This window comes from Thyridium curvatum, assembly GCF_004353045.1.
Source record: "Thyridium curvatum strain D216 chromosome Unknown NODE_41_length_360454_cov_79.457556, whole genome shotgun sequence".
Lineage (NCBI taxonomy): Eukaryota > Fungi > Ascomycota > Sordariomycetes > Thyridiales > Thyridiaceae > Thyridium > Thyridium curvatum.
In genome coordinates, this window is record NW_022156796.1 from 49,500 (window position 1) to 72,226 (window position 22,727).

Consider the following 22,727-nt stretch of genomic DNA (forward strand, 5'->3'; position numbering starts at 1 on the left):
TCTACGAACCCTCGCTGTTTCCGCCTGCAGAGCTTTATCTTTTCGGATCAGAGCTCCCTTCCCCCCCACCCCCGGTGCCGCTATACTCATGGTGCTTTGGCCGTCTCGCCCCCTGCACGGTAGCTTGGAGTTGCTTGTCACTTGTTTGGCTGGCACTGAGTTAAAACCTGCTCTGAAAAGTTGCCACCGTTGTCAAACGCGTTTCCGAGGACTCAATTGTACGCATAAAGTAAGCGAGAGGATGTGCAACTCCCTCGCCCTGGTAGAGGGTAGAGATAGCAAAGCTAGACAAGTCGAGACCTTGTTCATTCCACGAATACTACTTAATGCTGTCCCTGACGCGCTAACAGATCATACGCAACGCAACTTTCATATCTCAAATAACGCCAGAGCAGAATGCCGGGTATTCCCTTGTATCCAGAAAACAATAAACAATACACACTCTTGAGATCTGTCCCTGTTTCGACAGCTTCGCCCCCAGAACAGCAGTGCTAGCACCGCATCTCACTCAAACACTACGCCATTCACCTACCAGTGCTGCCACTCACCCGGCTCAGCCTCTCCTTCGCAGCCTCCACCACGCTCCGATCAAGGACCGGCGTCGTGCTCCCACCCCTGCTGAGACTCGAGCTCTTCAGCTGGCTCTCGCCCGCTCCGCCTCCGCCTCCGCCTCCCTCGGGCGCGGAAGTACCACCACTCTCATCCACAGGCACGACATCCCACCGGCGCAGCGGCTCGCTCATGCCGGCCCAGAGGTCGGTAGGCAGGTACTCCCCAATCTCCTCCTGGAAGACGTCGCGCTCCTTGCGGTCCGCCTCGACGAGCCGCGCCACGCCCTCGCGCGCCTTGCGCCAGATGCCCTCGACGCGCTCCTCGACGGCCCGCCGCCTCTCGGCCTCGAGGATCAGCGTGTCGTAGGCGTTGGCGTAGCCCTCGTAGAACCGGCCCAGCTCCTCCATCTCGTCGAGCCGGCCCGCGATGACGGCCTTCTCGTTGTCCCAGCGCTCGAGGAACTCGGCCTCGGCGGCGACGTAGCTCGGCAGGCGCGAGCCGACGTCGTCGAGCACGCGGAAGGCGGCGGCCGACGCGGCGTAGGCGGCGCGGGCCCGCGCGGCCTGCGACGACAGGACGGTAAAGTCGGACTCCATGAGCTGCAGGGCCGTCTCGATGTCGGCGACGACCTCGTCGACCTCGGCGGCGTCGTTGGTGACGATGTGCATGATCTCGGCGCGCTCCTCGGGCGTCAGGGGCTCGAGGTCGGCGACGTCCGACTCCTGCTCGGCGATGACGCCCGAGATGGAGACCGGGTCGGGCGCCGTCGCCGAGGCCTCGTCGAGGTGCTGCTCGGCGGCGGCCTTGCGGCGGGCGAGGGCTGCCCCGCCTTCGGTGATGCGGACGGCGGTAACGCACATATCAAAGTGGCGGGTCAGGGAGGCGAGGTGTTCGGCCATGGCGTGAGAGTGTTCGGTCAGGGAGGCGAGCAGGGAGGGCATGGGCTGGATTGATGAGGACGCCGATGGCGAGGGAGGAGAGGGGGCGGATGACATGGTCTTGTTGAGCGTGCGGAGCTCGGTCTCGAAGCGGAGGAGATCGCCGTCGAATGATCGCTGAGCTGCCTGTAGATAGGAAGGAAAGCAGGTCAGTAAACGCTGTGCCTTGCACTCTCGATGCACTCTAGGGTCAAGCACGCACCTGCAGCTCGCCAATGCTATCCTTCAACGCATTCCGCATCTGATCAACGCTGTTCTCATCGACAAAATCCATCAGGTTCTTCGGTCCTTCTTCTCCGGCAGGCCGGAAGGACGGTTCGACGATTGTGTCCCGCAGCATCTCGATCGTCTTCTCCAGTCGTCCGTTGGCTGCATCCAGCGCGCGGATGACCCCCTTGAAGTCGCGCTTACCGCCGTCGTAGGCCCGCAGCAGGCTTTTCCTGATCCGAAGTAGAACGCGCATCTGTGAATCGACGCCGGAGCGGATGAAAGTGGTCTGCGCGCCGAGGACGGCCGACTCCTCGTGCAGGCGGCGGGCATGGGTGGTGAGCTCGTTGGCGCGCAGGACCAGGTTCATGGAAGAGAGGGAGCGTTTGGCTTGGAGCAGGTGTTCGACGAGGGTCTCGACGGGCACCGAGGCAGCAGAGTCGATGGAATCGGCATTGTTGTCGGGATTCTGGACATGGGAGGAGCTGGGTCGGGAGAGCTGGGAGGAGGATGCAGCCTCGCTCGACGAGGTCGCCATGATGATGGCTCCCTGGAGGCTGCCGGTGTCGGTGTCGTGTGTATCGGGACGTTGTTGATTTCTCTCAGGTCTAATCTGACTCGTGCATCTTGCAATCGGATGGGAAGCGTCCGAAAGGAGGCTGGACTTCGTGATGCAAGAAGATAAGGTAGGTACCCAGGATGGACGCGTCTTCAAGCGGGTGTCGGTGATGTCAGATTAAGCATATGGGGTGAGAGGCTCCAGGGCGTAGATCACAAGGGTTGATAGGCGGGTTATCAGTGTTATCAGTGCTGAGCTAGCTTTATCAACCCCCCTGCCGACCAGGATTCCGGGCGCCCAGTGGCGCCTTGAGGCCGCACGGAGCCCCACAGTACAGGGAGGGAGGTTTTGCTTGCAGGCGATCCATCAATGCATTGATCAATGACGGTCCACCCTCTGTCTCCACTAAAAGTTTCAATCGCCATCCAAGCTCTACACACCGCCCTCCCAAGGATCTGGCCACAAGACTCTTGACTTATACCCTTTATATCGTGTTTTATCGTCCTGGAAGTAGTGGAGACTCTTGTCTTGGTGGTGCTGAAAAGGAAAGTGTCTGATTTACCGAGATAAGGTTCAGCCAAGCCCGATATCCAAGTCCCTGTTGCGCGACAACGATGGAAGACGTCGCGCCGGACGCGCTCATCAACAAGGATGACGGCCGCAAGTACTGGGACGGAGTAGACGCAGACGACAACGGCATGCTTGGCGGGCTGCTCAAAGGGGGCTTCTCAAATCTGTCGCGCCTGGACCTGCAGGGCTCGCGGACCTTTCTCGCCAAGCTCGGCATCGGGGCCAAGCCTCCTCTACGCGTCGTCGGCGCGGCTCTTGAAGGTGGCGCAGGGTATGGGCTCCGAGACGACATTCTCTGATGAATCCATCATACTGACACGGCCGTTTTATGACATGCAGTGTTGGGAGGGTGACCAATGGGCTCATGGTGAATGTGGCTAAAGAGGTGGACATCATCGAGCCCACGGTCAAGTTCACGGATGCCATAGAAGCTAGAGACCGTGTACGGACCGTGTTCAACGTGGGCCTGGAGGAGTGGAAGCCCAGAGACGAGACCCGCTACGACTTGGTCTGGGTGCAGTGGTGTGTCGGACATCTGACAGACGATCAATTGGTCGAGTTCCTGAAGAGGTGTCAGAGCGTGCTGAATGCTGGAGGATTCATCGTGCTCAAAGAGAACCTGAGTACGAGTGGAGTGGATCTCTTTGATGATCTCGACAGCAGCGTCACGAGGTACGTTTCATCCGTTTCCGTTCCGAAGCGCCAGATCCCATCTGATCGATATGTGCAGGGAGGAGAGCAAGTTTCAGGACATCTTCAAGAGTGCTGGCCTGAGGATATCCAAGACGGAGCTGCAGAAAGCATTTCCATCCTCGCTGTTCCCGGTGCGAATGTGGGCTTTGACTCCTGAATAATGAGTATGCACGTTGGCTTGGGAGACATGGTGGTTCATTTGCATGACAATACGGACCAAGTAGCTTGGAAATACACGAAGATAATGATGAATATTATATACCTACCTAGGTAGTTAGGACCGAGAAGTTCCAAGAGAGAATACGAGACCGGGCGAGTCACAAGAACATGCCTCTGTCCTGGCCTGGGTGAGATAGGAATATCAAGCAACAGAGTGTGAGAACACTACCCCTGGCTTCCCAACATGCCCACACCACTGATATCGCCCAGCTGAACTCCAGCCGGGACATCATATCTTCTGAGAGTGCCTACTATTGTGTCTGGTAGGCAGCAGGCCACGTTAGCCAATCGTGCTGGTGCTGGTGCCGGCAAGTATGGTCTCGGCACCGCCGTGCGTGCCTTTCCCGTGGCACCTATGGGATGGTGATAACCGCCCTCGACTCAAGCTCACTTCACGTCAACTTCCAGCATCCTCTTCACCGCCGCACCGACCATCGCCACGCCCACAACCTCAACTACCCCTTATAATTATAATTCGACAGCCTGTCTGTCACCCGCCAGGCCATGGCCTAGCGGGGATCGACACGAGCGCGCGCTCGACAAAAATTCTAACCACTAACTATCACAGAAAGGAAAAACTTTGAGTCCACGACACAGTTCGAACTGCCCAGCAACGACAAAAATGCCCTCTGAAGCTGGGAGGAGGGCACGAATAGTCGGTCATAGCCCGGTGCACGAGACCAGTGCACCAGGCAGATGTGTCAGACTTTAAACCCTGAAACCAAGAAAACTATCTGTTCAATTGAACAAAACCCATATTTTTTTTTTATCCTTCTACATTTTTTATTTTTTTCAATCATCATAAATACCCTTCCTTGTCTTGCATAGAAACTTACCCTTCTTTTAGTACAGGATTTACGTGTCCAAGTAAACCCTTGCCAACAGTCATCCGTCTATGTTGGCTGATATCGAAGCAGAGGGGGGAACAGGCTCTGCTCTGTATTCCGTGAGCAGACTATTATCAAATCGCTTTTCTCGCAACCCTGATACCCCCCGCACACCAAGAGCGGCTCCTGTCATACCAAATACCAACTAAACTACACGCAGTTGTGTTGTGTGGACCGGCTCTGCTTGAAAGGTGGTCAGGCGCACCAGCAGAGCCGCGGTGGAGACGACGCAGAGTTGTACCGGCGCTACCCGCCACGTCGATGCCGGCCTGCATTCCGCGGTCGGCGAGGTCGACAAGGCGCGTACAGAAGCAAGCAGAGGTCAGAAGGGTAGCAAGATACCATCTAAAATGCGCGGGCCGGCGCGGCGGGAAAGATAGGCTAGGAAGCGTGCGGGTGGGATGGGTTAGGCGCCGGAGAGGCCCGGTCAAGGCCGGAGGGTGGTGCGGAGCGGAAGGGGCGCGGTTCGGGCGGCCGCAGGGGTTGTGTGTGTGTGCGTGTTCCCGGCTAAGACGGAGTCGGCAAGGTCTAGCGAGCGAGCGAGCGAGTGCGCGTCTCCGGGCAAGGTGGTGGAACCTGCTCACTGGGAAATTCGGTGAGAGGAGGGAGAGGAGAGGACACTTCTATTGTGCGGCCGAAACGTCATCTCCCGCAACCCGTGACGAGGGAGATCCCAATAAATAGCTCCCGGACTTGGCCAAAGTTTGTTGTTGATTGTCCCAGCCTCCTCTCTCCTTTATCGCTCCAAAACACAAAGGGAAGCCAGTCAGAAGATTTGACCCGACATCACGTCGAGATATTCCAAGACTCAACCGCATCAATCCCTGGAAGCGTATATTCAACATCGAACTATACCCCGGCCAGTGGTGTTGAGGATACGCCGCCAAGTGGGACGGAGTAAGCTGGGTATATCGTTTCCCCGTCCGCGCCATCGCCCGACGACTATCGCTCCGCCCGCTGGCAAAACTCGAGGAACCATGCTGCCGCGCGCCTCAGCACAGGCCCGAGTCCACACCCCTGGATTGGCAGCAGGCTTCAAGAGCCGGAGGACTCTGTACCCGCTCGCCAGGTGCTTCTCTGTTGCCGCCAGTCCCCGACGCCTCTATTTGAGCAGCGAAGCATCGCCGAGAGCCGGTGGCTATTCCCGGCCCCGACCCCGCAGTGCCACAAAACTGGAGAAATCCTTACCATCTCGGCGGTCAAAACTGAGCTCCTGGAGTCAACCCCAGATTCGAGCCGTCGCTACAAGATCTCGTCCCGGCTCAGCTGCTGCGCCAGGTGTAAACTCGCCCATCGACCGACAGAAGTCGACGACACCAGCTACCACCAACACTACTATACTGCGAGGTGCCTCGACTAACACCAGTGCCGCATCTTCGCCGTCAGACAACAAGATGTATACTACTTCTTTCGCCTTCTTCGAGGCGATATGGGAGGCGGGCGTCACGCACTGCTTCGTCAACCTCGGCTCGGACCACCCCAGCATCATCGAGGCCATGACCAAGGGCCAGCGCGAGAAGAAGGGCAACTTCCCTCGCATCATCACCTGCCCCAACGAGGTACGCAGTCTCTCTCTCTCTCTATAAGCCTTACAGGCAAGCCCTATTAACCCCAAGGCGACTGAATTAATTACAGATGGTCGCCATGTCCATGGCCGACGGCTACGCCCGCCAGTCGGGCAAGCCCCAGGCCGTCATCGTGCACGTCGACGTCGGCACGCAGGGCCTCGGCGCGGCCGTGCACAACGCGTCGATGGGCCGCGCGCCGGTCCTGCTGTTCGCGGGCCTGTCGCCCTTCACGCAGGAGGGCGAGATGCGCGGCTCGCGCACCGAGTGGATCCACTGGGTGCAGGACGTCCCCGACCAGAAGCAGATCGTCTCGCAGTACTGCCGGTACGCGGCCGAGCTCAAGACGGGCAAGAACGTCAAGCAGATGGTCAACCGGGCGCTGCAGTTCGCGCGCAGCGCCCCCGCGGGGCCCGCGTACCTCTGCGGCGCGCGCGAGGTCATGGAGGAGGACGTCGAGCCGTACTCGCTCGACCAGTCGCTCTGGGAGCCCGTCGAGCTGGGCGGGCTGCCGGCGCGGGCGGTGCGGGACGTCGCCGAGGCGCTGCTGGCGGCCGAGGAGCCGCTCGTCGTGACGGGGTACGCGGGCCGCAACCGCGCGTTCCCGCCGGCCCTGGTCGAGCTGTGCGACACCGTCAAGGGGCTGCGCGTGCTGGACACGGGCGGCAGCGACATGTGCTTCCCGGCCGACCACCCGGGCTGGCTGGGCGTCAAGTACGGCAGCGACCCGGCCATCCGGACGGCGGACGCGATCCTCGTCGTCGACTGCGACGTGCCCTGGATCCCGACGCAGTGCCGCCCGCGCGCCGACGCCCGGATCTTCCACGTCGACAGCGACCCGCTCAAGCAGATGATGCCGCTGCACTACATGGCGGCGCAGAAGCGGTGGAAGGCCGACGGCCTGACGGCCGTGGAGCAGGTGACGGCGTACCTCAAGGGCAGCAGCGCGGCGCAGGCGCGGCTCGCGGGCGACGCCTACGCGCGGCGGTGGGCCGCGCTGCAGGAGTCGCACCGGCGCAAGCTCGCCGAGATCGAGGCCAAGACCAGGCCCGCGGACGACGGCTCGTTCGGCGCGGGCCACCTGAGCAGGACCCTCAGGGAGCTGTGCCCGCGCGACACGATCTGGTCGATCGAGGCGGTGACGTGCACGGGGTTCGTGCACGACAACATCCAGGCGACGCTGCCGGGCCACTGGATCAACTGCGGCGGCGGCGGGCTCGGCTGGTCCGGCGGCGGCACGCTGGGCATCAAGCTGGCGACCGACGCCGAGCACGGCGGGCACGGCAGGGGCAAGTTTGTGTGCCAGATCGTCGGCGACGGCACGTACCTGTTCTCCGTGCCGGGCAGCGTCTACTGGATCGCGAGGCGGTACAAGATCCCCGTTCTGACCATCGTGCTCAACAACAAAGGCATGTCCTCACCTCCCCTCGCGTAGTACTTTCTATTCTTCCATTTCCCAGTCGTAACATCGCAGGTCTAGCTAACCGACGCATCCTTCCTCCAGGGTGGAACGCGCCTAGAAAGTCGCTGCTCCTGGTCCACCCCGACGGCGAGGGGTCCAGGGCCAGCAACGAGGAGATCAACATCTCGTTTGAGCCGTCGCCGGACTACGCGGGCATCGCCAAGGCGGCGGCGGGCGGCGACCTGCACGCGGCGCGGGTGGACAACGCGGCGGACCTGGAGCGCGTGCTCAAGGAGGCCATCGCCGTGGTGGAGGGCGGGCAGAGTGCCGTTATCGATGTCAAGGTCATGAACGGCTGTTAGGGATCTAGTGAGATCATGCGGATGCGTCCTGCATTTGGACATTTAAGCTATAGCATGCAGTTTTGGCACGAGCATCCGAGTGTGGCTCCTGTGGAAGTAAGTGCTGTGCAGGCTGTGGCATTTTCACAGCTCGGACGGCATATGCCGAAGCCGTGGTACTCACGGGCAGGCACTCTTACTCTTATCTTGCTCCCTGATCTGATCTTGAAATCGTATTTGATAGTCGATTGGAAAGAGGTATGAGACTGAGTGCCTGCGAGCTCACACAACTGCCGTTGTCGATGCTGCTGGTCATCTCATGGATGCGACCTGCGAATCGAATCACAGCTACCTAGGTAGGATTAGGTAGGATGTTCCCCATAAAAGTCGCCAGAAGCAGTGGCACGTTCCAGGCCCCATTCAGGCCCCATTCAGGCCCCAGCCGATGGCCACCTTGTGACCCAGGACCCTGATTCAGCACCGGCCTCCAAATGCTACCAAATGCTACGGAGAACAATCCCGCCGGCCGTGCTCTCACGAATGGCATCTGCAGCTGCGAGAGGAGGCGGGCGGGGGTTCTGCAGATTCCGAGTCTGTCCTTGACGCCCAAAGATTCATTTCTCCGTGGCCAAGCCGACTCCGCTGTCAATGGCGAATTCGAACAGGAATCAGGCAACGCACAGGGGCCAGAGAGGATCGGCATCGAGCTTGACGCAGGTCGTCTGATAACCAGATTGTCGATCCCCCGCTCCTCGATCACACACATTGCAGGCAGCTTCTCGCGACCAAAGAGCACCCGTTCGTTTGCCACCAGAGCTTGGAGCACACCACCACCACCACCACCAGCCAGTTCAGAGAGCAAGGCAACACCTTGGATCCTTGCACCCGCGTCAGGCGCAAGCAGCTTGTAATTGCATTAGGGCGGTGCCGTGTGACGGACAGCCGCTTCCCCGAGGAGAGGCCATTGGGGAGAGTTCGTATCCCTGCCAGCGCCATGCCGGGCGGTCGAGAATGCTTCAGAGAGCCCAGGAGATGGCCGCCCTCTCTGCCCGCCGGGTCTGCATCTGTTTTCATCTGTATGCGACCCTTTTGCCTTTCTTCTCCATCCTCTCCGGGTCTCTTTTCCACCCCCATGATATTCCCGGCCACCCCGGTTGACGCAGCGCACGAGGCTGTCTGCAGGCGAGCACATTGAGAGATAGAGAAGAGGGTGTGGCGACACGCATGCGCCCTCACTCTCTCACTTACTCACACATACAGACACGCGCCCTCTTCCCTCCTCCCTCTTCCCGCGTTTCGCCTCTTTGCTTCTCACCCTCCTGTTCCCTGTGCCCCTCAACCGTTCCGTGAAAGCGACATAAGAGAGGGCCGATAGAGCTGATATGCAAGGGCCCGCATATGCATGCCAATACCAAATTACTGGAGAGGAGGAGGCGCGCCCGCGATCGCCCGCCCGCCCCATAGCGATAACTACCTAGACGAAATATAGGTAGCGAAATAGAGACACGAAAGAATCACAAGCTTGGCCTGAAGCCCTGAGGGGACCACTAGACCACCGTGGCACCCACTGGCACCACGACCACCGCCGCGCCGCCGAGCAATTTTGTGCCCCGCGCTAAAAGCTCGAGATTGGGCAGGCCCAGTCGCGCGCGTCTGGTCTGCCTGCAGCTGGTCGCTCGCTCGCTACTCCGGGTCTCCATTGCCCAGCCTCTCGGGCCAAATACTCGGTAGCTCTCCATCCACCGGATGGGGTCTGCTTGCATTTCGCCTCCATCGAGAGATCTGTTTGTGTTCTCTCTTCCGGCTAGACTCTCTCTCTCTGCGTGTCTCTTCTTATTCTTCTTTGAACCGCTGCTGCGGGCAACCTTGCAAGGTTTCTCCTCTGATCCTCCGACCGAATCGTGCTGCTGCCCATTCCCGTCGCCCAAAGTGAGACCCTGTATATCCTCCTCCACCCCGCGAGTCAGCCGGCAGAGAACACTACCCAAGAGACCTATGCTCGACGATGACCTTTGCCTCCACGTCAAGTCGGCGCATACACAACATTGAGGAACCACCTGGCTCCTCGCCGTCCTGAAAGCAAGAGCTTGTTCCTCTCTCTCCGCCCGCCTGTCTGTGCCTGGTGCGACCCGACCCCCCGTCTGTGCCTACTTCTACACTTTCGCCGTGCATTGCTACAACACCCTGCACCGCTGCTCTCGTTTCACGAGTCTTGGCTCCAGCCTTGCGATCCATTCTTTACTCGACCCAGTCACCCTTTCAAAAACACACAAGCAGGTCTCCAAGAGGCACACCGTTGCTGCCTCTCGGACTCGCCTGCAACCATGGCGGAGGGCGACCCTCCTCCTCCTCCTCCTCCTCCTCCTCCTCCTCCCCAAGAACAGCAATCCGACAATGGCCCCGACGGCAGCGCTCCCCCGAGCCACGCGACGACGCCTCCTCCCCCTCCCGTGCCGGCCTCCGACCCCCGCCTGAACCCGCAGACCCCCGTCACGCCCGACAACGACCCCGCCGCCTCGCCGCAGCTCGCCGCCCAGGGCGACGACATCTTCGAGGTCTCGCCCGTCGCGGCCCTCAAGCTGCTCGGCGCCGAGATCGAGGCCCTCGTCCGCCTGACCGGCGACATCCCCCCGACGCCGCCCTCGTCGACGTCCTACATGCCCAACATGCGCGGCATGCAGGCCGAGAAGGAGAACATCGTGCGCTCGCACAGCGAGAAGAACCTCGCGAGGCTGATGGAGCGCGCCGCCGCTGCCGACGCCGGTGGTGGTGGTGGTGGTGGTGGTGGCCTGCCGGGCTCGCCCCTCGCGCGGTCGCCGAGCAGGAGATCCCCCCAGAAGTCGCCGCAGAGGAGGTCGCCCCAGCGGTCGCCGACGCGCTCGCCCAGGAGGAGGTCGCCGCGCAAGTCGCCGCTCAAAACCGACGGCGGCGGCATGGGTCTGGAGATCAAGCCCATGCGCCCGCCGCTGCTGCTCAAGAACTCGCAGCCGAGCCTGCCCGCCATCGACGGCGTGCAGCTCCGGCCCTCGGCGGCGGCCGCCACCGGCGCTCAGGACCTCGCCTCCCCGAACCCTTCGGCGGCGGCGGCGGCGGCGCTGACGCCGACCTCGACGCCGGAGCCGTACATCGTCATCGGCGCCGACTCGCAGCCGCTGAACCTGCAGCACTCGGCCATCACGCGCAAGTTCTACAGCAAGAAGCCGCCGCCCATCGGCATCGGCGACTACCTGCTGCGCATCCACCGCTTCTGCCCCATGAGCACGGCCGTCTACCTCGCCACGGGCCTCTACATCCACCGCCTCGCCGTCACGGAGCGCGCCGTCGCCGTCACGCGCCGCAACGCGCACCGCCTGCTGCTCGCCGGGCTGCGCGTCGCCATGAAGGCCCTCGAGGACCTGAGCTACCCGCACGCCAAGATCGCCAAGGTCGGCGGCGTGAGCGACGCCGAGCTCGCGCGCCTCGAGATCAGCTTCTGCTTCCTGACGGGCTTCGAGCTCGTCGTCCGCGAGGAGGAGATGAGGGCGCACTGGGTGCGGATGCGGAGGGAGAGCCTCGCCGGCCGCCTGGACGGGCCGCCTGTGCTTGGGGAGCTGAGGCTGGAGAGGAGGCCGAAGAATGAGGGTTGATGTTGATGGGGGGTGGGGTCTTTTTGGGCGGTTTGAAGTATTGGATATTCTGCGTGGAGGATTGCCTTAATTTGGTGTTGTTTGGGGGTGAGAGGATACAAGCCAGCGAGAGATGAGGGAGGGGAGGCAAGTGGTGATCATTTGACGAGACAAATTGCATCGACAGCAGGAGCAGAAGAAGCAGCAGCATTTTCCAGCGACTTATTTTATGGTGTGGCCATCCTTTTTTTTTCCTTTTTTTCCATTCGAGCATCATTATCATTTGTCTCCGCATATCATGGCTCGGGTAGAAGACAGGAGCATTGACGGGGAAAGGCATCTTGGCTTTTTCCTTTCGCTGGGGAGCGTCAAAAACAGATCGCATCTTTTTCTTGGAGTCGCTTCTGGCGTATCATCAACACCATCGGTTTGCTCCGGATGAAGCGGCGCAGGCTCTGACTTGATATCTACGTTTGAATATGATTAGGTAGTGAGCACCTTGTTGTTACATTTCTTGGTGCTTCTTTCTCTTCTCGATACCCATTCTAATACAGCTTTGAGCTTGAGCACCTTGGGCATATAATGGCCGGCTTTTGGGTGCATGATCGACGGTTGGCTTATCCTCGCATAAGCACACACGACTCTTAAGTATGTAACTAAGCAGTTAGACTACCAGCACGGCAGACGATCCGAGATGCCCTGCTCTGCGCCACGAATCTCCTTCCAAACACGTTGGCCGAAGAGAAGCGGCGTGGATCTCGGGCTTCCATGCCAGGGTAGCGTCCCTTATCAGGAAGGTCGCCCGCTGTGGCACTTCGTAATCGGCGTCAGCGCGGGGCACTTTTCAGGGTCCCCGCACCACCCGTAGCGCGCTGGAGCTTGGGCCACCCGGCTCGGATGACCCGAGCTTTCTTCTCTCCAAGCCTTGATTAATTACTTGCTGCCATGCCTCCCGCTAAAAGCACCGCTTCCCTTCCCTACTCCTCCAACATCTCAACCAATGCGGTTATCGCCGGCACTGACCTCCCGGTGCAACTTTGACTTTTCGATCATATCATATCCCTGCACGACCTCGAGAGCAGTTGCCAGACCGGCCTTCTCGACCCGTGCAGCTTCTTCACCCCGCCAACCTCCAAACCCCGCGATCCGCCGCATTGCGACCCTCCGACCCTCGGCACCGTGCCCAAGAAGAAGCTTTATCAATCCGTCTGTACTGGGCAAGCTACCCAAAGCCACGATGGCGACCAACTACGAGGAGATCCTCAAGGGCAAATACCCGGCCAAGGCCCACGCCAAGCATGTCGTCGAGCAGCTCCGCCTCAAGAACCCCGATGCGTCTGGTGTGATCTACCTGGAAGGTCGTGCGACCAAGATGCTCGAGGACAGCGACGCAGCCGAGCCCTTCCGGTAATCGATACCACTCTATTCCATGCTTGGCCTTCCGATTGACGCTGACGAACCCTCTCTCTTCACCCCTGCAGGCAACGGCGCCCCTTCTTCTACATCACCGGCTGCCCGCTGCCGGACTGCTACGTCATCTACGACATCGACAACCACCACACGACCCTCTTCATCCCGCCTATCGACGCCGACGACGTCATCTGGTCCGGCCTGCCCGTCTCCCCCGAGCAGGCCCTCGAGCTGTACGACGTCGACGAGGTCAAGTTCACGACCGACATCAACGCCGAGCTCGCACGCCTGGGCAAGTCGACCCCGTCGCGGCCCAAGACCACCGTCTACGCCATCCCCGAGCAGGTCTCGGACCACGTCAGCTTCCTCGAGTTCGACGACAAGAGGCTCGACGCGCTCCGGACGGCCATCGAGGACGCGCGCGCCGTCAAGAGCGACTACGAGGTCGCCCTCATCCGCAAGGCCAACGAGGTCTCGAGCGCCGCCCACCGCGCCGTCATGGCCCGGGCGCGCACGGCCAGGAACGAGACGGAGCTCGAGGCCGTCTTCAAGGGCACCTGCATCGCCCTCGGCGCCAAGAAGCAGGCCTACGACGCCATCGTCGCCAGCGGCCGCACCGCCGCCACGCTGCACTACGGCCGCAACGACGCCGACATGGCCGGCCGGCTGAACCTGCTGCTCGACGCCGGCGCCGAGTGGGACTGCTACGCCGCCGACATCACGCGCACGTTCCCCATCTCGGGCGCGTTCAGCAAGGAGTCGCGCGAGATCTACGACGTCGTGCTGCGCATGCAGCTCGAGAGCATCGCGCGGTGCAGGGAGGGCGCCGTCTGGGACGACATCCACGCCGACGCGCACCGGCTCGCCATCGACGGCCTGCTGCGGCTGGGCATCCTGCGGGGCGACGAGCGGGAGATCTTTGACCGGCGGGTCAGCGTCGCGTTCTTCCCGCACGGCCTCGGCCACATGCTCGGCATGGACACGCACGACACGGGCGGCCACCCGGACTACGCCGACAAGGACACCATGTTTAGGTACCTGCGCATCCGGGGCAAGTTGCCTGCTGGCGCGGTGGTTACGGTGGAGCCCGGTGTAAGTCCCTGTGTTTTCTAAGCAGAGGATTGTGATGTTTTGTTTGCTGACGTGCAGATTGCTGAAAAGATTTACTTTTGCGAGTTCATCATCAAGCCTTACCTCGAGGACCCGGAGCTGTCCAAGTATATCGATGTCGATGTGCTGAACAAGTACTGGGATGTCGGCGGTGTCCGGTGAGTATTTTGCATGAGTTCTTCTGGTTCTTTGAAAGATCAATGCTGATAGTGTGTGTGTGTGTGTGTGTGTGTGTGTGTGTATAGTATCGAGGACAATATTCTGATCAAGCCTGGCGGATACGAGAACCTCACCCCGGCTGTCAAGGATGTTGCTGAGATGGAGAAGATTATCTCTTCGGGCTGAAACGAGAATATTACGGTCATGTTAGTAATATGAAGTTTTGCAAATCTTTTTTTTTTTCGGCACGAGCTCAGGTCTGGTACCTATGAAATGTGTTGTAGAGGACAAGGTCTAGTTCGCGGAACTTGGCAAGGACGCCAGTGAATTCTGGGATGTTCTGTTTGGGTAACACCCCTGCCTGACACATAAGACATCTCCTTTGTGATTGTAGTCAACAGCTTTATCGGGCAAGTGGAACAAGATCTGCCCAAGCCAATTGGAATAAGATAACCACGCGATTGTTGGATTGGGGAACAATCATGTCATGGGATATCTAGCTACAAGGATTCTCTCGAGTTTTGCACACCGGCATTGAAGTGGTTGAGTTCCCTCTCTACGTTCTGGTTCGTGGCCAAGAAGGGGTATGTCCAATAGTTTGTGCAGCCATACACAGCTTACCTAGGTAAAGTGTAGAGGCAGGGCAATCCTGCAAACATTGAATCGCACTTATTGTTGTGAAATAATCGGACTCCTGCTATCACTTATATTTGTCAAGATGAATAAAAGCACCTTCTTGAGCCAAGTGAGAGATTATGATCGGAAATTGCTACTATAGACCAAGCCTAAGCATGGTATCAAGAGCATGTTTCCACGTTTGACTCTACCACGGTTTTGGGCAAACAAGGTGTTCTTTTATATTCGCTCTCTGGATTAAATTTGTTAGAAGAGTCTGATCTTTATCCAACTCAATGTGGTGTGTTATACCGACCCTCCGCGAGATTTCAAACTCTCCATATTCCCTACCGCTTCTTCAGCATGGCCTCGGCACGCGAAGACCTCTCCTCTGACCATCGCCTTCCTATCTGCCCTCGAGAAGGGCATCCACTCGTCGCACTTGACCTTTCCAACAATGCAGTACCATCATCCTCAAGCACTCGGAATGATACCTCCCTCTCAGATCCATTCGCAGACCTACCTGCCGAACTGCGCATGGACATCCTGGCCCGCCTCACGACACCGCACGACATCTACGGCATCATATGCGCGAGCCGGGCAATGTGTGAAGCGCTGATGGTGAACGACGGGTTCCGCAAGCAGCTCGTGCGCACCCTGCTCGCGGCGGGCCGTGCCGACCTCGAGACCTACCTGAAGGCCGTCTCGGCCGCGGTGGTGCTGCTCGCGGTGCCGCTCTGCCGGCGCCAAAACGCTACGATGGCAGACTGGAAGTCCGCGTTTCTATTCCTGTGGTGGTGGCGCGGCCTGCAGGTGCGCCTGTGCTTCCGCGGGGCGAGGCACTTCGACTTGTGTGTCGCGGGAATGCCGGAGCTAGACTCTGTTGTTGATCAGAGCCAATTTTACGTGCCCCGGCTGCACTGGAAACCCTGGGTGAGTATGTTGGGGAAGTATGGCCTGATCACGGGGGGCCCATGCTGGTAGAGGAGTCTCTTTTGTTTTTTTTTTGGTTATGGCTTGGGTGGTCGTTGCGTCCATGGGGGACTGGCCTTAGGAACCGAATGAGATGGGGATGGACGAGGTTTATTGATGGATGGGGACTGGGCTGGGGTCTTGAAGGGTATCTGGCTTCGGTAGCTGGATGCTGAAATATAAGGTCTCTCTACTCCAGAGCCAAGTACTAGTACATTTTTTACCAATGGATTTGGATGCCAACATAGATACACGGCGGTGTCTTTTGCAAAGGCAAACATTGAGGCAATCAAGATTGCTTTTGCTTCATTCTAGTCTATGAACAAGTCTATTTACAACTTAATGAGTACAAACAGAACAACCTCTGGTAAGTCTGAGGAGTTTGTTAAAAGAATGGACGGGAAGGTATTGGGGACACACGCTACACAGGCTCTGAATGGACATAAAAAAGAAGCTTTTCGTGACAAAGCAACGTGATTCGACTCTCAACCAACACACGCAGACACATCATTACCCACCTTCCCCACTTCAGATACCCTCAATGACCTTGGGCAGCAGCACATCGTTGTACACCCACAGCACCGTGGAGAAGCCGGCCGAAAAGGCGGCGCCGGTGTAGTAGGTCGACCGGCGGCCCTGCAGGGCGTACTGCTGCTGGACGAAGCCGGCGCGCAGCTCGTCGGCCGAGACGCGCGCGTGCATCTTGCCGTGGTTGGCAAAGATGGAGAAGGTCAGCCCGCGGCCGCCCTCGGGCCTGGCCAGCGTGCCGGCCTCGATCAGGTTGTCGATCGACCGGGCGATCAGGGCCTTCATGCTCTCCTCGGTGTCGGCCTCGGTGCCCACGGCGGTGAACTGGAACAGGTCCTCGGTGCCGCCGACCCAGTCCATGCGGCCGAGCTGCGCGGCGGTCGGGAAGACGGTGTAGTTGGTCGAGCCCGGCAGCGGGGAGCGGTTGGTGTAGGCCTGGCCCGACTTCAGGGACGGGTGGCGCAGGATGCCGGCGTAGACGGTCGAGTACTCGATCTTGTCGAAGACGGCGCGCTCGGCGTCGTCGAGCGCGAAGGGCGCCATGTTCTCGGGCGTCGGCTCCATGGCCACGACGAGCCGCTTGGCCTGCACGCACGTCAGCTCCCCCGAGCCGGACCGGACGCGCAGGGTGACCTTGCCGGGGGACCGCGACGCCGAGACGACGGTGCTCGAGTAGAGCACGTCGCCGCCGAGGAACTTGGCCACGGCCTCGAACAGCTCGAACAGCGGGCCCGAGGCCGGCACGGCGGCGGCGCCCTGGCCGAGCAGCGCGCGGACCATGGGCACGCCCGAGGCCTGGAAGACCCACAGCGCGGGCACGTGCATGGTGTCGGCCAGGCCCTGGGCCGTCGAGTCCCAGATCTGCGGGACGGCGGCCGACATGTTGTACTTGAGCGCGAACTCGCCAAAGGGCATGAGGAGGTCCTCGGGGATGTCGGCGCCCTTCTTGGGGAAGTTGAAGAAGCCCGGCAGGACCATGTCCTCGTACTTCTCGAGCGCGGTCAGGTACCGCTGCAGGGCCGGGTACAGGGTGTCCGGGCCGGGGGAGACCCAGCCCTCGACGGGCTTGCCCGTCTTCATGTCGACGTAGTGGTAGTTGAGCGTGGCGAACTGCATGGAGCCCGACGTGGAGACGTTCATGCGCTTCGGGAAGTCGAAGGCGTCCTTGTACTGCATCCATGCCTGGACGCCGACGTTGATGACCTTGCCCGTGACCGGGTCGGTGTAGTCGGCTGTGTGGCCGCCCTGAAACAAAGTCTCAGATACGAGATGATTCATAGAAGGCGTGATGAAGAGAAGACGGGGTACGTACCAATCGGTCATTCTTCTCGATGAGAAGGACGCTCTTACCATGGTCTCGCAGCCAGACACCGGCGTGGGCACCGGCAGCACCACCGCCGACGACAACGACATCACGGTGGATGGTCTTTGTGCAGCAGTTCGGGGGGGCGGCAGCGACGCCACACGAGAGAAGCGCGGCCACGAGGCCAGAGCGCATCTTGTTGCTTCGCATTTTGTCTTGGGGACTCAAAAAGAATGAAAGAGCTAGAGAGGTAGCTGGGTGTGTGAGATCGGACAAATGATCGGCAGCCACCAAGATGCAGCGAGATGCACGCTTCCGGGTTAAGCCACTACTTCTTTGGGGGATTGCCCAGAGATTTTAAAAGAGACACGCTCGACGAGAACCCCTTATCGGCTGCTTAGAGCCGACTGGCCTCGTGGCAACAGGCATCATGACCAGGTTGGACTTGGATGATTTCCTATTGTGCTGGGAGGCTAAGTCTGAATCCTGGTAAATAGGATTGTGTCCCGCCTGGATTCATGCTCACAAAATCAACACGTAAATTGACTGGGTTGCCCGGGTCTCATTGAAACTGGATACTGACGGACTTGGGAGAGCAGACTATTGGGCCAAGGGCCGGAGCAAACGGGTGGGAAATGTTTACTATTCCCCATGTACGTAGACGCACGTGTGTCTAGCCTATTCTGACTGGTCACAGAGCAGTAAGGGGGGATGGGGATGCGGCTTTTTCCATCACGACTCGGAGTCCAAGAGTCTTGGTTGTTGGCTGTTGGTTCTTGGGGTTGACTATGCCACATTAGGCTGTTATCTGCAGAGTATCCCGTATGAGCAAGCGAGAGGACGGGGGTAATGGAAACATCAGACTGCCCCTTGATCAGTGCATAGGGTTGCACGATCCGAGCCGGGATCCTTCAGGAACAGATGGCAGGTAATATCAACCCAAGTCCTGTCAACATGGGACAGATGCCAAGAACCATTTTGTCCTGTTTTCTCGGTTAAGAAGGCGAATTGTATGGAGGAAGACAAGACAAGGGCTATGCAGGTCTAGTCTTTTGCATACCGGACAGGGATGAGCTGCCCCAGACCGACTCCGGGCTAGCACGGTGGCACAGGTGGATATTGCATTGTGGATGCGTTCGCTTCAGCTTTCTGGGATCCTTCTACATTACAAGTAAATCATAAGACAAGACTGCTATTAAACATGGCCAAAGCAACCGCTGCGCCAGATCAGGAAGTTCACGACAAGGTCTGTCAAGGTCTGTCAAGAAAGATAGATGCTTTGCCTGTTGGCCTTCATTTCCGGACGAGAGACCACGCTCAAACCGGCACTTGTTGCCGCCTTGATGAGACGGTGCTCTCATTCGAGCCGAAACAAGAAAGAATCCCCGGCGCGATCTTGTAGGGGCACGTCATACTACGAGAGAAGCACCAGGACAAGAGACGACAAAAACGATTTACGGATTAAGGGACGAAGGCCTCTCTATCAGTAACCAGGTGTGTGGGGTTCGGGGCAGGATCGGCTCGTCGACATACCCGGGCGATTCCCCAGAACTGCTCGACCCCCTTACTTCCACTCTGCTAGTTCACCCGGGTCTTCCGCCAAAGTCCGACCACCGTTGAACATCAACGGGCCGTCAGCTTACCCGCGCCTCGGGGGAAGTGGCGTTTTTCGAGAAGTGCACCGGCGTGGTTCGCCAAGATTCTCCTGTCACTTCTGTCACGGACTCCTTGTCCCTGGTACTTTTGCGACTGGGGCCGCAGCATGGCGGCGTATCCCTGCTGTATCCATGCTCCGATTTGTGGCAGATATCTGGCAGGCTGGGAATCATCCCTTGATCTGCCTCTTTCCCCAGCTGTCGTCATAGCCTGGACAGTGATTGACAAGATTGACGAGGGCAGCGCCGATCACTTGCCCTCACATCCTCCGCTTCCTTTCTGCCCATCATGGCGCCAGTCGGCCCTAGAGCTCTCGGGCTTTACGAGATGGGGCAGCTGGCGTCCTGGGTAAGCGGCTCTTTCGTCCCGGCCCCTGGACACTAGGTTGCATTCGGTGGCTCGGCCAGATTGCGACATTGCAACCCAAGCTGAATCTCCTCAGGCGGCTCCACAGGTTGGATACGTGCGCACTATCCCTGCGCCGCTCACGAACCCCCCGGCCACCAGTGAAATCTAGACCCAGTAAAAGGACCCCGCGACTAGGCCCCATCAAGGTGAGTCTGCTCCGTAAGTCTCACCACGCCAGAACGCCTTCTACCAGTGTATTGCCCGAATGTAGTCTGGTGTTTTACCTCCCCTATCCTGAGACCGCTACAATAATGCAAAAGCTACCTAGGTACAGGGTCCCTGGGCAAAGTGGCTGCAAGAAAAGTTGAGGGGTTGCATCAAGGTGTACTTCACACCTCAGACCTTGATCAGGGGCAATACCATGGAGCCAGAGTGAACAAGAGCCATCCAGTGCGTGTATGTCCGTACTGTGCAAAGAAATTTGGATGATTTTAAATTCATAAATGCTGGGATCCCTGGTTCGTGGGTATGACCAGATGTTTTTCTGTTACCAGTCCGTCAACACTTCTTCCAGCCACTTGCCTGAGTTAAGGAGCTAGTTACATGAAGGCGCGCGCTATCGTATGTTGCTAATGCTTCAGCGAGAGGTATTAGCTCGGTGAACGCCGCCACAGGCGTTGGATATTGGCAGACGCCAGGCCGGATTCGTCGACTGGCAGCAGCCCAAGATGGTAAAATTCTTGTCCTTGGTCATTGCAGCGACGATCCTTCAGCCCACCCACCCGGAGGTGGCAATCACCCTCCACCAGCACCTGTGGTCTCTTTCCGGGTTTCTACCAGGTTGGAGAACCCAGAATGGGAGCTCGGCTACGTACTTGCATGGACGCTGCAAGGGGCACACGTTCTTTCCTGGGTTGCCTTCCCGGGGGTTCTGACATGTTCTATGGGTGCGGCCGCAGGAGAGATGGCACTCTCTTGTGCATTCTTGTCCTCGTCGAGGCAAGCCCCGGAGGTATGCTGCACCTTTGTGGGCCTCGACCCCCAAGGATCATTTCAACCATGTAACACCATAAGATGGGAGTGTGCCAGCTGTGCCTCTTTTTGACACTGTTCCTGCGCTCTGCTCACTCCCAGGATCAAGCGAGGAGAGAAGAGAAGCACATGCAGTGTGTAAATGAGTGTGTTTGTGTGTGGTGTTCTTGAAGTGTTAAAGCGAGACGCGGGCCCACCTCTGTCGAGTGTCGATCAACATAAGACAATCCCATCTTCAGCAGCAAGGATGCCACGAACCCTCGACTCCTGATCTTGGCTTTCTCTTGATCGAATAACAGAGTGATTCCGCCGCCATGGACCCGGCGGCCGTCCCAAACTTTCCCCCGGAGTACGTCAATGCAAGCAACGCCGGGACGATTGTCGGCGTGGTGGGCGTCTTTTACTTTATCGCCCTCACTTTTGTCGCGCTGCGCGTGTACTGTCGCCTCTTTCTCGTCCGGACGCTCGGTATCGACGATGGGCTGATTATCATCACTGCTGTAAGCTCGCCTTGTAGTCCGTCTCCTCACGACCACCGCCGTCGCTGACTAACAACATTTTGTGAATCGTCCAGGCCCTCGCATTCGTGTCATGGCTCTGTCTGGTCCTGCAAATCCCGTACGGCTTGGGCCGCCACGGCCTGGTTGTACCGGTGCCAGATAGGATAAAGTTCGAGCGAATCACCTTCTGGAAGACGGTGCTGTCGGACGGATTTGCGTTGGGTTTGTTGAGGATATCAATGGCGATCAGCTTGCTGCGCCTGAACAGGGATCTCAAGTGGTACAAATACTCGCTTTACGCCTTGATGGGTATGCTATAGTTGCGGTCTCAGTCGCGAAACAATTTCTATGCTGATTTTGGACACTGCTGACATGCAACCGCAGCCTTCGTTGTCGCGTACTCAATCCAAGCTATCACCTGGCTGTTCGTCTACTGCACTCCATTCTCCGGATGGTGGGAGTTCCAATGGATGAACCCGTTCGACCCCAGGTGTAAAAGCTTCACCACATTTGTCAACCTGGTTTATTGGAACATCTGTAAGTTGGCTTCGCTGGGTCGGACGGTTCCAGCCTACTGACTTGGTGGCTTGCAGCCTGCAACATCTTCACTGATGTTTGTCTCGGAACACTACCAATCCCTATCATCTGGAATCTCAAAATGAAGCTCCGGGTCAAGCTATACGTGATTGGTATTCTCAATCTCGGATACTTGTAGGTCTTTCTGCCCTGACCATTACGTGGACAATTACTCACCGAGAAAACATCGCAGTGCCGTATTGATGGGCATTCTCAAAGCCGTGTTTATGCTTACTACCGGTGGCAACCCGGACGCCATCTTTCACTACTATGTCCATTTCTGGGAGAAGTGAGTACTCAAACACACACTCACATACATTCACATACATACAGGCCACTCTAAACTCGTAACATCAATACTGACTGACGTATGAAACACAGCCTTCAACTCAACATCGGCATCATCGCCGCATGCGCCTCCTTCCTCAAGCCCCTTGTCGGCCGCCTACTCAAGATCAACACCTCTGCCGGCTACTACCCCAGTGGGCAATATGCGTATGGCCGGAGCGGGCGCACTCCCCTGGGGACCAACCCGGGAAGCCGGACCAACAACAAGAGACGCACTGGTATGGGACAAGACGACTTCGAGCTGCACACCAAGAGCGAGGTCACCGTCGGAGAGCGCGGCGTCTCGGTGTCGCCAGGCACCACGCGCGTGCAGGGCACTCGGTCACGGACCTCAGACCTTCATCCGGATGGAGGTATGTATGCTAGCGAGGGCAACGCTCATTCGGATGCGAACAGCGAGGAGATTATCCTCCAGAAGCCGGAACCGTCGCACGGGATTATGATGAGGCGGGACTTTACGGTGGAGTACGGGCAAAAGTAGACTCTGATTTGTGTTGATGGTATACAAATATGTGGTTATGTAGTTGAGTCTAGAACTGAGAAGTGACCATATTAATATGTTTCCCTCGGAGCTGAGCATCCTTTTTGCCCAGTCGTTGCGACTGTTCTTGGCTTCCGTCCTCTTCGAACAA

The 22,727-nt window shown here is 58.6% G+C and overlaps 9 protein-coding genes across 9 annotated transcripts; 7 read left to right on the forward strand and 2 right to left on the reverse strand.

The window, feature by feature from the left end:
• Positions 1–524: 524 nt before the first annotated feature.
• Positions 525–2,235, reverse strand: E0L32_006923 (uncharacterized protein; the record flags this gene model as incomplete). The annotated part of the gene is made up of 2 exons (XM_031141609.1): positions 525–1,616; positions 1,693–2,235. 2 exons carry the CDS (start codon positions 2,233–2,235, stop codon positions 525–527), a joined length of 1,635 nt encoding a protein of 544 aa, XP_030993987.1.
• Positions 2,236–2,870: 635 nt separating this feature from the next.
• Positions 2,871–3,676, forward strand: E0L32_006924 (uncharacterized protein; the record flags this gene model as incomplete). The annotated part of the gene is made up of 2 exons (XM_031141610.1): positions 2,871–3,097; positions 3,166–3,676. 2 exons carry the CDS (start codon positions 2,871–2,873, stop codon positions 3,674–3,676), a joined length of 738 nt encoding a protein of 245 aa, XP_030993988.1.
• Positions 3,677–5,602: 1,926 nt separating this feature from the next.
• Positions 5,603–7,954, forward strand: E0L32_006925 (uncharacterized protein; the record flags this gene model as incomplete). Its single annotated transcript, XM_031141611.1, has 3 exons — positions 5,603–6,184; positions 6,261–7,558; positions 7,651–7,954. The coding sequence occupies 3 exons, from the start codon at positions 5,603–5,605 to the stop codon at positions 7,952–7,954; spliced, it is 2,184 nt and encodes a 727-aa protein (XP_030993989.1).
• Positions 7,955–8,424: 470 nt separating this feature from the next.
• On the forward strand, positions 8,425–8,844 carry E0L32_006926 (uncharacterized protein; the record flags this gene model as incomplete). Its single annotated transcript, XM_031141613.1, has 1 exon — positions 8,425–8,844. The coding sequence occupies one exon, from the start codon at positions 8,425–8,427 to the stop codon at positions 8,842–8,844; it is 420 nt and encodes a 139-aa protein (XP_030993990.1).
• A 1,413-nt stretch (positions 8,845–10,257) lies between these two features.
• On the forward strand, positions 10,258–11,559 carry E0L32_006927 (uncharacterized protein; the record flags this gene model as incomplete). The annotated part of the gene is made up of 1 exon (XM_031141614.1): positions 10,258–11,559. The coding sequence occupies one exon, from the start codon at positions 10,258–10,260 to the stop codon at positions 11,557–11,559; it is 1,302 nt and encodes a 433-aa protein (XP_030993991.1).
• Positions 11,560–12,775: 1,216 nt separating this feature from the next.
• E0L32_006928 (uncharacterized protein) lies at positions 12,776–14,403 on the forward strand (the record flags this gene model as incomplete). Its single annotated transcript, XM_031141615.1, has 4 exons — positions 12,776–12,945; positions 13,020–14,040; positions 14,098–14,216; positions 14,304–14,403. 4 exons carry the CDS (start codon positions 12,776–12,778, stop codon positions 14,401–14,403), a joined length of 1,410 nt encoding a protein of 469 aa, XP_030993992.1.
• Positions 14,404–15,195: 792 nt separating this feature from the next.
• Positions 15,196–15,816, forward strand: E0L32_006929 (uncharacterized protein; the record flags this gene model as incomplete). Its single annotated transcript, XM_031141616.1, has 1 exon — positions 15,196–15,816. The coding sequence occupies one exon, from the start codon at positions 15,196–15,198 to the stop codon at positions 15,814–15,816; it is 621 nt and encodes a 206-aa protein (XP_030993993.1).
• Positions 15,817–16,332: 516 nt separating this feature from the next.
• Positions 16,333–17,845, reverse strand: E0L32_006930 (uncharacterized protein; the record flags this gene model as incomplete). The annotated part of the gene is made up of 2 exons (XM_031141617.1): positions 16,333–17,577; positions 17,645–17,845. 2 exons carry the CDS (start codon positions 17,843–17,845, stop codon positions 16,333–16,335), a joined length of 1,446 nt encoding a protein of 481 aa, XP_030993994.1.
• Positions 17,846–20,985: 3,140 nt separating this feature from the next.
• Positions 20,986–22,576, forward strand: E0L32_006931 (uncharacterized protein; the record flags this gene model as incomplete). Its single annotated transcript, XM_031141618.1, has 6 exons — positions 20,986–21,171; positions 21,246–21,480; positions 21,556–21,708; positions 21,765–21,882; positions 21,941–22,036; positions 22,129–22,576. The coding sequence occupies 6 exons, from the start codon at positions 20,986–20,988 to the stop codon at positions 22,574–22,576; spliced, it is 1,236 nt and encodes a 411-aa protein (XP_030993995.1).
• Positions 22,577–22,727: the final 151 nt, after the last annotated feature.